Genomic DNA, 12,621 nt, shown 5'->3' on the forward strand with positions numbered 1-12,621 from the left:
CCCCCCCAACCCCGTCCAACACGGCCCCAACTCCCCGATGTTTTCCCCCCCAAACCTGTCCAACACCGCCCCCACCCACTCACCAGGGCAGCCAGATTGGACACCAACAGCAAGACTGCTGCTGCTGCCTTTCGGGGATGCACGCACGCAACTTTTTTTACTGCAGCTTTTTGACAGGTTCCAGCTTTGCCTGTACAGGGCAATGTTGGGGACATTATCTGGGGAAGGGTGGGTTTATGGTACACCCCTGTGTAGAACTCCAGGGAGGTGTGGATAGAGAGAGAGAGGGCGGGAGGTCAGTCATTTGGAGACGGTGCCTGGTCTCCCATCAGTCCAGCATTGTTCTCGGCAGCATTTCAGTAAGCAAAGTTCACTTTGAATCACTGTAAACAAAAGACGCAATCAGTGTTGGAAACACGTTTTTGATGTCATGTTTCTATCGGAACCTCGAGATCTCTTTCGGGTAATCCAATATTCGGATAATCGAGGTTCCTCTGTAAAGCCTTCAGGATACCATGCAGCTGTTCTTCCACCTCTCTTATTGTAACTTCAGTAGTGCTAATCCACAAATGTGCGAGGTTTTTAAGCATGTTAATTATACTTGTGCCTCAGGGTATGGACTGCATTGTCATCGAGCAATCATTACAATATGCAAATTAATTGGAATTAAGGACATGTATGCCAAGGTTACTGGATCAACCAATCTATTGAATATTACCAGAGCCCTCTTCCAAGGATTGTCAAAACAGGTAAAGCATTTAAAATCCAATGATTACTGTTTGTCTCTTTTCAGTTTTGACTGAATCACATTTGAAAAGCGACAACAAACCAGTCTGAATTGCTGTCAGTAAGATATCAAGTTGTTTATTAAAGTTTATATTTGAACTGATCTGAACTTGGTATATTAAATCTAGACTTTATGTTAAAGGTCAATTAATTTTTGTCAGCCCCTGTATTGCCTCATTTTCTCTCTTGGTGTATCCCTGTAGCTCAGAGAATAAGATGATGTGGCTGCAGCAATCTGTCTCACCTGCTCTGTCAGACGTCCTGCCACATGTTAGTTTTTATTGACTTCGGTCAGTCATTTTTGAGGGTTAGGCCATAGGCTTCCATTGGACTGGCCCACTCTTATGGACAAAATCACTGCAAATCACTGTCATTGCTTTATGCAGGGTGGCTAACCAGAAAAGTTGAAACTTTATTGCTGGAACAGCACAGCAGGTCAGGCAGCATCCAGGGAACAGGAGATTCGACGTTTCGGGCACAGGCCCTTAAGAAGGGCCTGTGCCCGAAACGTCGAATCTCCTGTTCCCTGGATGCTGCCTGACCTGCTGTGCTGTTCCAGCAATAAAGTTTCAACTTTGATCTCCAGCATCTGCAGACCTCACTTTCTCCTGGCTAACCAGAAAACGCTCTCACTCTTTCTGCCTGTCATCAGACATGTTGGAAGGATTTACAAGCAGGCATTCAGCGTGTTTGGTCACATTACAAATGTATCTGCTATGCCAATAAGTCCTGGTCTGGACTGAAACCCAGAATGTCTGGCTCTGAGGTTAGGAACATTACCACTGTGCCACAAGACCACCTCCAGATTTGCTTGCTGTCTATTTACCACCACTTTTCAGCTGATTCCTTTAAGAGGGAGGAATTAGCTGTAAAAGAAGAGAACGAAAACTTCATGTGAGATATAAAACTGTATAAACATTGGTTAGGCCACAGCTAGAGTATTGTGTGCAGTTCTGGAATCCACATCATTGGAAAGATGTGATTGCACACACACTCCAGTACAGAGAAGATTTACCAGAATGCTGCTTGGGATAAATTTGTTATAGTTATGAAGAGAAATTTGATAGTCTGGAATTGTTTTCCTTAGAGGAGACTGGAGGGACATGATTGAGATGTGTAAAATTCTGAGGGGCATAAGTAGGGTGAACAGGAAGGAACTTTCCTCCTTTATGGGAGGATCAGTGGTTGGGGAATAGATTTTAGGCAAGGTTCAGAATCTTTCACGGGAATGTGAGGAATCACTTTTTCACTCTGAAGGTATTGAGAATCAAAAAACCCCTAGTTATGAGAGTGGTAGAGGTAGAAGCACTCATAACATTTAAGAGGTATTAGATGTGTACTTGTGTTGCTAAGGCATACGAGGCTATAGGCCAAGTATTGGAAGATGGGAATAAAGATGAGATCTCAAACTAAGGTCTTGCCCGCCTTTTTGTTCATATTAAAGATGCCATCATGACGAGAGTTAAAAATCACAACACCAGATTATAGTCCAACAGGTTTATTTGGAAATACAAGCTTTCGGAGCGCTGTTGTGATTTTTAACTTTGTCCACCCCGGTCCAACACCGACACATCCACATCATCATGAATAGAATCATGGAGAATTACAGCATGGAAACAGACCCTTTGGTCCAACTCACTGAACAGTTATCCTGAATTAATCTAGTCCCATTTGCCAGCATCCCTCTAAATCCTTCCTATTCATGTGCCCACTTCGATGCCTATTAAATGTACCAGCCTCTGCCATTTCCTCTGGCAGTTCATTCCACATATGCACCATCCTCTGTGTGAAAATGTCGTACCGTAGGTCCCTTTTAAATCTATCACCTTAAACCTAAGCCCTCTAGTTTTGGGCTCCCCTCGTCTGGGGAAAAGATCTTGGTTGAAAGGCTTTTGCCCAAAACGTCAATTCTCCTGCTCCTCTGATGCTGCCTGACCTGCTATGCTTTTCCAGCACCACATACTCAACTCTTGGCTGTTCAGTGCTGAGGGATTACCAGAAATGCCTCTTTCAGGAGAGATCTCAGACTAAGGTCTTTTCGTGATGGTTCAAGATCCCAACAAAGAAGAATGTGGGGTTTCTCCCTGGGGTCATTATTTATCTCCCAACTAATATCACAAAAAAATGGATGTTGTGCTCATGGGGGAGCAGTATGGCGGCTCAGTCGTTAGCACTGCTGCCTCACAGCGCCATGGACCCGTGTTCGATTCTAGCCTCAGGTGACTTTGTGTGGAGTTTGCACATTCTCCCCGTGTCTGCGTGGGTTTCCTCTGGGTGCTCCAGTTTCCTCCCGCAGTCCAAAGATATGCTGGTTAGGTGGATTGGCCATGCTAAGTTGCCCAGTGTTGAGGGATATGTAGGTTAGGGGCATTAGTCAGGGGAAATGTAGAGTAACAGCATAAGGGAATGGGTCTGGTCGGATACTCTTTGGGAGGGGGGTGGGGTGTGGGGGATTGGGGTCAGTGTGGACTTGTTGAGCCAAATGGCCTGCTTCCACACTGTAGCCATTCTATTATCAATAATTAACTGGTTGTTTTTGACCAGCACAGACGTGATGAGCAGAAAGGCCTTTGCTGAATTGTAAATCACTATAATTCCAGGAAGCGAGATACAGCATTAAACATTTTCGTGTCTGTTCACAACTGGGCTTTTTGGGTTCTCCATTTATCGCTGTCCCTGGGTACCCACAAAAAGCATTTAAGCAAATTACTTAGCAGACTTGAGTTTATGCACAATTTTTGGAGAATTTTATAAGTCTGTCTCTATTAGCTGTTTAATCTGCTTTCACCTATATCCTGAAACCCCTCTCTATAACAGTGTACATTTTAAAATTATGAATATATTAAGGTATAATAAGGTATATGTTGTCTGTTACTCCTGTATCTTTTGAGCTCGATAAATTAACAACAAAATGTTTATTGACTTTAATTTGGCTAAAAGTGGTGGTAAACTATAGAATCAAAATATTTCATCCTGTTTACTACTTTGTGTTTCAATCCCACAGGAGACTCATCAAGACTTAGCTGATAAGAAGGGGTTACATGTAGTAGAGTTTCGAAATGAGTGTGGGCCTTTCCCCCTGATTGCTGCCTCCCCACGAGGACCAGTCAGGAAGATGCCTGAACCTGAAGATGAAATTCCCGACACCAAATTGGATTGGAGTGAAGTGAAAGCAGCACAGGGTATGAAACAATCAGTCTGGGCAAATGTCAAGCGTACAATTTGGTGACCACCTGGTACTTCCTGGTAAATGCTGTTAAGGCAGTTTTACTTACTGAATTTGCAAAGAAAATGAAAGATCCTGGCTGAGAACACAAAGTCTCTGCAGCGCATGACACAAGGCAGAAGGATGACATGTTTAACAACATCAGCCCTGATCGTAGTTTATGGATGAAAGGATTGGCTAATTAAATATTTTTCCAGTGCGTTGCAGTTTGTTTATCTGGAACAATGGAGCTTTGTGAAAGTATGTTAAAGTTTGTTGTCTTCCATCATAAAACAAATAAAATCCATTGTGTTTAATAAAATGTTGACTTTGTTGGTGTTAATCCAAAATTAGTCGTCTTGTGCGTGGTACAGCTGCTGGGGGAGAGGGGAATTGCACATTAATGCAACCACTCCAAATATCATCAAAAAATGTGTCCATTCTGTGCACTTTGAATAACATTGTAAAATACAATATGATTAATCAATAAGTGTTGGCCCTGCCATTAATTTATTGCGGTTTACATTTTAAAATGCTTTCAAAGAAAAGCCACCAGCAAATAACTTTTTCTTTGGAAGGGATTAGTAATGTTACAGGATACAATATAAACATTACAGTTTCTGCAGATTCACTCATTGCTCTTTTTCATCTTTGGTAAGTATAGTTTAAACTACAGATGTGAAAGAAATGGGCGGCATGGTGGCACAGTGGTCAGCACTGCTGCCTCACAGCGCCTGAGACCCGGGTTCAATTCCCGCCTCAGGCGACTGACTGCACATTTGCACGTTCTCCCCGTGTCTGTGTGGGTTTCCTCCGAGTGCTCCGGTTTCCTCCCACAGTCCAAAGATGTGCAGCTCAGGTGAATTGGCCATGCTAAGTTGCCCGTAGTGTTAAGGGTATGGGTGGGGTACATGTAGGGGTGGGTTGCACTTCGGCGGGTCGGTGTGGACTTGTTGGGCTGAATGGCCTGTTTCCACACTAATCTAATCTAATCTAATCTAATCTAAATGCATCAACCTTATTTTTACTGAACACTCATATTAACTTTAAATGGTTAATTGATATGATTTTAATATTTAAGCTGATACTTTTTAAAAATAATATTTATAAATCTACTTTTGAAGAACAGAATTTTCATGCAATTTAGGGGCGAAATCTTAGTTGGCACTTAATTAGAAAACTTCAGTTTGATTTTGGAGAACAAGCAAGTAACAAAAAGGTAGATTGAAAACAGAACAGATCTGATGCCTTCATTTTAACTGCCTCTTGCTGACTTACGCCAGGTTCTATTTCAAGAATGCTTACATGCTAGTCTTGGGAGATCTATTATATATAGCTTATAATTGCCCTCTTCAGTAGCCACTGGTGCATTTTATTCATTTTTTTTCTGAATTTTATGCAGCGTATGCTTTATAGCAGAATATAAAATGACTAACAATGTTTCTAAATCAACACTTCAGCAGTATGTAAACACTGAGATGAATGATGTGTGTTAACTAATAGGTGGTTAAGTGGAAGGCTATCCAGTTTTAACTAGAATATTGTGATTGTTTTAAATAAAATGCTGAAGAATCACATTTGCATAAATTATTAAAAAGGATGAATGCCTGATAGTTTGTATTTAAAGCTATTATTTCTCTACAAATAAGCTGTAAAGCTTCCCACTTTATGTAATTGTGGTAAATCTCTATTAGAGTTGATTAAATCTCGATGTTCTACTTTATTTTCAGTATAATTACTAATCTCTGACATCTGGTGACCATTACCAGCAGTGGAATGTGCCTGCCGACACTGGTCCTCCTAATTTGTAGAGCATTTATTAGTCCATGCGCTGAACCAACCTCCTGTAAAATGTTCACTCAAATTTATTTGGTGCTGAAGAGTTTCTGGTACTTAAGAATCCGAGAGTGTTACAGCAGGAAAAAGGCCCTTTGGCCCATCATGTCTTTACTGTTCCTGAAGCATCTGTCTACTCTAATCGCACTTCCCAGCACTTGGCCCATAACCTTGTACACTTTGACATTTTAGGAGTTCATCTAGATGCCAGGTAAATGTTATGAAGGTTCCTGCCAATACCATCCTTTTAGGCATAGAGTCACACAGCATGGAAACAATCCCTTCAGTCCAACTCATCCATGCTGACCAAGTATCCTAAACTGAACAGCCCACGTTTGGCCCGTAACCCTTGAAACCTTTCCTGCTCACGTACCTGTCCAAATGCCTTTTAAACATCTCTTTATAAATATCTCTACTACTACCTCTGGTGGCTCGTTCTATATATGCATCACCCACTGAAGGTCCCTTTGATATCCTCCTCTCTCATCTTAAACATGTGTCCTTTAGTTTTAGACTCCCCTACCCTGAGAAAAAGACCTTGGCTGTTCACCTTATCAGTGCCCCTCATGATTTTATAAACCTCTATAAGGTCGCCCCTCAGCCTCTGACACACCAGGGGGAAAAATGTCCCAGCCTGTCTAGCCTCTCCCTATAATTCAAACCCTCCTGTCCCAGCAACATTCTTGTAAATCTTTTCTGCACCCATCCCCGTTTAATAACATACTTCCTATAGCAGGGAAACCAAAATTGTACACAATTCTGAAGGTGGCCTTATCAAATGTTTTATATAGCTGCAATATGACATCCCAACTCATACTCAATGCTGTGACCAATGAAGGGAAGTGGGCCAAACGCTGCCTTCACCACCCTGTCTACCTGTGATGCCACCTTCAAGGAACTATGTACCTGCGGCCCTAAGTCTCTCTGTTCAACAACACTCCCCAGGCCACTCTATGAATGAGAAGGTTTCTCCTGAGTCTTGTCCAAAACACCTGTCCTTGATCTTATATCTATGCCCCTGGTAATTAACCCTTCTACGAAGGGAGAGCTTCTTTCTATCCATATCCCTTCTAGATCTCAATCAAGATCCGCCTTCTGCCTTGTTTGCTGTAAGGAAAACATCCCCAGCCTCTGTTCATAGCTGACATGCGTCAGTCCGGGCAACATCCTGGTGAATCACCTCTACGTGCTTTCCAGTGTAACTAGATCCTTCTTGTAATATGAGGACGAGACCTGCAGATAATAACAGAGCTGTGTCTTAAACAATAAACTTCCACTGCTCCATTACAACTATGCAACTCGTGTTTTCTATGTATATAGGAGGCATAGAATATATATCTTACATGTAAATGCACACCAAAGTCCTGCTGATCCTCTGTACTGACAAGTATCCTACCATTTACCATGTACTCCCCTGCCTTATTAGTCCTACCAAAATATATCACTTCACACTTTTCAGGATTAAATTCCATCTGCCACTGTTCTGCCATCTGGTCAGCTTGTCTATACCTTCCTGTAACCTCAAGCTTTCCTCCTGGCTGTTTACCATACCAATATTTGTGTCAATCTGTGAATTTACTTACCCTGTTATGTTTTATTTCAGATTAAGCCATTAACTTCAATAAAGTAAAAGGTAAAAATTGGTTCTTCTGCACCATTTCAAAAGGAAACATTTTGAAATTGGGCCAGCTCATTTTTTTGGAGGCTTCTAGGATGGCCAGCAAAAGTGGATTTTAGGCCCGAAAAGCAGTAAGTGTTGGTATACTCCTCCCTGATTCTGATCAAAGCGTAGAAAATAAATAATCCACAGTTAAACAGTTTATAATGAAAATCTGTATATCATTTTAAGTATATCAAGGAGATTTTAATCAATCCTGGATTCATAATAACTCAAAGCATTTTACAGGCAGTGAATTACTCCAGATCATAGTGGCAGCTGCGAGTAGGAAACTTAATGATGATTTGTTCATTTCTCTGGGATATGTGGTACTGTATATTCACCTCTGTGAGTTAGGGCAACATGTTTTGCCAACAGCATTTGGTGATGGAGCAGAATGGAAGCAGGTGACCATGTGGCACCTTCTTGCAGAAAGCTGTGTCTTTGGCAAGTTGAGGGGCAGTGCCAAATTCTATGAAGCAAGGAGGGCAACTGGCAGCCTGTGATGCTGAGAGAACCTGATTCCAGGAACGAGTATCGGAGTGGGCATGGAGCTGTCGGATGCCTAGCCTGACTGACTGGCAGTCCCCTGATCTGAAGTAGTCCCATTGAGAGAGGAGAGAAAGCAGATCAATAGCCAGGAACTGGAGCGGAGTTCTGGATTGTAAACAACATTGAGGAGCCAGGAGCGTGAATCATGCAGATCAAAACCACCTGTAGTGGCTACAGAACTAGGCAGTGGTAGTAGAATGGGGCAAATCCACAGTTAGATTGGCCCACTGGTGAAAACCCCCTGAGAGGTCACATGGAAGGAAATACTCCCTCTTGTTTCTGAGACAGTGTCACAGAAAATTAGCAAAAGGTGCTGCACCAAATGAATTCAGCTATCCACCTGATTAGAAATCTGCAAACCTGGTGGCTCTGGAATATTGGACAAATATTCGTTGTAAACCGTTAGTTGCTCAAAGTTATGATTTTGCATTAATGTTTATTAAAATTTGTTACAAGTGGAAGAAAGCATCTCTGTTATAATTTGTTTGTTGCCAGTTCTGCACACAATTTGATTGAGGGCTGGGCTATTATTGTATCTTTACTCCTGAGACATGAATAAAGTTGACAATAATGCACATTCTTGGATGATTCATTTATTAAATCTAGCAAGCACCGACATTAACATAGTTACACAATTTGTTTTCTTCACGTCAAGTATAATGGTGCTTTTTAAACAGCAAAAAGATAAATTACAGGCAGCTAGTAAGATCATTGGAATTGCACACGAATAGCAGTTAGGGATTTTAAATTTAATTTGACCATCACCTTCAAAGATACACAACACAGAACAAAACGCGTGATTGGTATGAACAAGATGGACCGAATGGCCCCCTTCTGTGCTGGAGCATTTGTAATCACATTCAACAAGAAGAGCTGGAGAACACCAAGAATTGATAAATGAATCTTTGAAATACCTCAATTAGAGACATTTAATTACCAAGCATGAATTGTAAGTGCAAACAATATTCCTTTCTTGTAATTTTATAACTATTTTTCTGCAGAAAGTTTATTACTGTTATAGGAATCTGTGATCGTTTCTAACATAGGAAAGGAATCACATGTAAAAGAAATCCTGACATTTTCAGGTAATAGAATTGTACTTCCATTATAAAACCTGTTTATAGTAGGTTCTGTCCTCTCGTTTTTGTTTCACAGTAATAATCTCTCAGATTCACATTATCTAGATTGCAGAGGAATTAAAAATATTTACTTCACCACAAATCTATTTTGCTCAGCACAATTGATTTTTAACATTCCTTGATCCTTTTCTACCAGCAAGAAATGACTTGGAAACAACTCATTAATACGCATCCAGCATTCTTCATAATGTGTTCTAACTGAAATGGTTGCAGCTCTGTGGAAACTAGGCCTCATCACACAGTGGTACCTCATAACACTCCCTTTAAGGTGTCAAGCAGCCAATCGTAGCTGTATGGTTGAAAATCTATCTGGAAGATTTGTTTTGCTTTGTTGGAAATGCCCATATCAACCTTATTCAGAGTCTAGACACATCTTGTAAAGTCCACTTTGATGCATTTGCAGTGTTTTTGTTTCTGCAATGTATGGGAAAGAAAGACTTGCATACACAGAGCACCTTTTCACATTGGTTGCATGTCTCAGACCTCTGGGTAAAAACAATGCAGATTTTTCAAAGTACTATCATTATTACATTGTAGGAAATGCAACAGTTACTTTACAAACAGTGAGGAAATCTGTACTTGTTCTAAGAATATTTAATAAGGACATTTAAGACTTAAGGTTTACTGTAAGAAATGCTTGTCCTTGCCCGGAAGCAGTACCAACAAGAAGTCAAGGCCATGTAACCTCAGCAAAGCTGCTGCAGTAGGGAAGAACACCAAAGGTACATTTACAATGAACTGTGAACCTAATATGGATAAATGGAACATAAAGAAGATGACTGGGTTAAAGCAAGGATTGCAAAGTTGACAATCCCTCTGTCGTATTTCTGTTTTACCAGAGCCAGCCCGACTGTTTAATGAAGTTTATTAAAGGAACACTTTGGAAATCTCTGCATTGGAGACTAACGTAAAATTAACTTGAGTTTCTAAAGAGGTTTACAACTAGGATGGTATCTATTTCTGACCAATTTAAAGGGAATGGTGCAACTGTTGTGGATAATGCAGTATCATCTGTTCAGTGTGAAGCATGAGAGATCCAACATGTTGGAATTGTAAAGACTGAGATTGTGTGTGGTGGCACATTCATGTGAGGCTTGATGGAGATGCTCGAGATAATCTTTGTATCTCTAAGCTTTGCTATTCCATGTGTAACTTATATACTGAATGTAGTTTGATTGACGATGATTTTGATTTGTATTAATATTTTTAAAATATGAAATCTTGTTGATAATTGGTTATACCTATATCAAAGAGGCTGCAGCAGCTCAACGAGGCAGTTTACCACCACTTCCCTAAGGATGGGCAATAAATGCTGATCCAGCCAACAGCACTGACATCCCATGAATGAATTCTTAAAAGTTGTCATTTAGTTATTTTGGTTTATAGTTCCTCCATGCGAGTTGTAATGTCCTCTTTACTGCATGGAGGTTTCAGTCAATGTTATGCAGCCATGCCATTAGGGTGGGCTTAAACTACTTCCCCAGTCGACAGGTTCAGTAACACTGCCACTTAGTCAAATTAATACTAACACCATTTGTAATAAAGGCTAAAAATGAGTCAAAATTGAAAGCTAAAGAAATGTTTCAACTAGCCTTAGAAAGAATATTTTGCTTTCTGGCACATGTGTACTGCACAGTCATGTTTAAAACATGCTTTCATGAGATGGAGTTGTCTCTGGCTAGGAAAATAATAGGCAATAAGTAGGTTTAGGGAAAGGATTTTGGTATAATCTCGGGTTTAAATAATGGAATTTCCTCATACCTGACTGAGAATTGGGTTAATAACGAACTTTTTTTTATAATACCAGTGTAATTTTCTTAAGCCATGCTCAGTCTTTGCCCAGAATGGAAGGAAGTTTCCTCACTTCAGTATCTTTTACTTTATTATTTGTAGTTGTGATCAGGGAAACACTGACAAAGAAATAGTTGATGTTTCTCTGTTTCCCCTGATGCCAGTGAATTATTTGCCATTGAGTCAGGGTAAGTCAGGCCATGTATAGGCCAGATGCAATGGAAAAACAGTTTCCCTTCCATAAATGGTCACTGAATCAGTTAGGATTTTACAGCTAGTCAGTAGTTTTCTTTGTCATTTTTCTGGCACCAGGTTTATTGAATCCAGTTTCACAGCATGCCATGGTGAAATTTGTCACAATCAGGGTTATCAGTCAAGTGTTTACACACCACACTACTCAATTGTTATTATTGAATTCCTCATCATTGACATCCTGAGGCTCAACTGACCAGAAACCTAATTAACAGACCCATAACCACTGTGGTCTACAGAATCTGTGCACTGAACAATGAGTAGTTTTCTGCCTTTGCATGTGAACACATGAAGAAGAGTTCTACTGAACTTGACGTTAATTCTGTTTCTCTGTCCACAAATCCTGCCAGACCTGATGAGTTTCTTCATCTCTGTTTTTGTTTCAGATTATTTTTATTTAATGGAATATACTTTGCTTGCAAACTTGGTGAGGCTCTTTTGACAACCCCTCCCAAATCTGGACCTCTAACATCCAAAAGGACATGAGTTAAACATTCATCTGAAATCGCACAGCATCCTGACTTAAAACTATATCACAAAAACTTCATTATCACTGAAGCTAGGAGAAAGTGAGGACTGCAGATGCTGGAGGCCAGAGTTGAAAAGTGAGGTGCTGGAAAAGCGCAGCAGGCCAGGCAGCATCTGAGGAGCAGGAGAATCGACGTTTTGGGCATAAGCCCTTCTAAAGCCCATTCCTGAAAAAGGGCTTATGCCCGAAACGTCGATTCTCCTGCTCCTCGGATGCTGCCTGGCCTGCTGCGCTTTTCCAGCACCACACTCTTCAACTCTTATCACTGAAGCTGTCTTCCTAAGAGTCTTATTACTGCCTTTACCCAAGGAGCTCAACCAGTGGTTCATGGACACCTTCTTGAGGGAAATGACAGGTAGACAGTAAATGCTGGTTTTGTCAGCAATGTCCACTTTCTGTCAATAAATAGGTTTATTAAAAATATGTTTTTGATGAATATGAAAAACATGGTTCAATCAACATTAAAATTGTTTTGACTAAGATTTTCAATTCAAATTTATTTAAAATTCAAGGAAAAAATGATAGGAGTTCCTCTGAGGCATGTTGTGACAATATTTGTTCAGATTTTTACCATAGTCTTTTACAGTATCTTAAGTAATTAGCTGATCTAATTTCTGCTAGAGCTGCCAATAGTATAATATTATTTGCATTAATTATAGACATTAGTGGGCGTGCAATAATAAAAGAAATGGTCAAAAATAAACAGATGCTAAGTATTTCAGATGCACAGTCATTTTGCACTGTGATTTATTGTGTAGTACCGTAGAGGTTTAAAGCATGGGTGGCGATTCAGCCCAGCATATCTGTGGAGGCTTTTTGCATCAGCGATCCAAAATTATCCAAGTGACCTATTCTATCATGTATTCATACAGTC

At 40.5% G+C, this 12,621-nt stretch overlaps 1 protein-coding gene across 1 annotated transcript in view; it reads left to right on the forward strand.

The window, feature by feature from the left end:
• mrps5 (mitochondrial ribosomal protein S5) overlaps positions 1–4,313 on the forward strand; it is a 137,951-nt gene extending 133,638 nt beyond the window's left edge. Inside the window, exons 10-11 of the mRNA XM_043687173.1 lie at positions 613–749; positions 3,791–4,313. Coding sequence (XP_043543108.1) covers positions 613–749; positions 3,791–4,015 — 362 coding nt within the window. The 3' untranslated portion in view covers positions 4,016–4,313. The remainder of the gene's footprint in view (positions 1–612; positions 750–3,790) is intronic.
• The last annotated feature ends 8,308 nt before the right edge of the window (positions 4,314–12,621 follow it).

Source organism: Chiloscyllium plagiosum, chromosome 3, assembly GCF_004010195.1.
Source record: "Chiloscyllium plagiosum isolate BGI_BamShark_2017 chromosome 3, ASM401019v2, whole genome shotgun sequence".
Lineage (NCBI taxonomy): Eukaryota > Metazoa > Chordata > Chondrichthyes > Orectolobiformes > Hemiscylliidae > Chiloscyllium > Chiloscyllium plagiosum.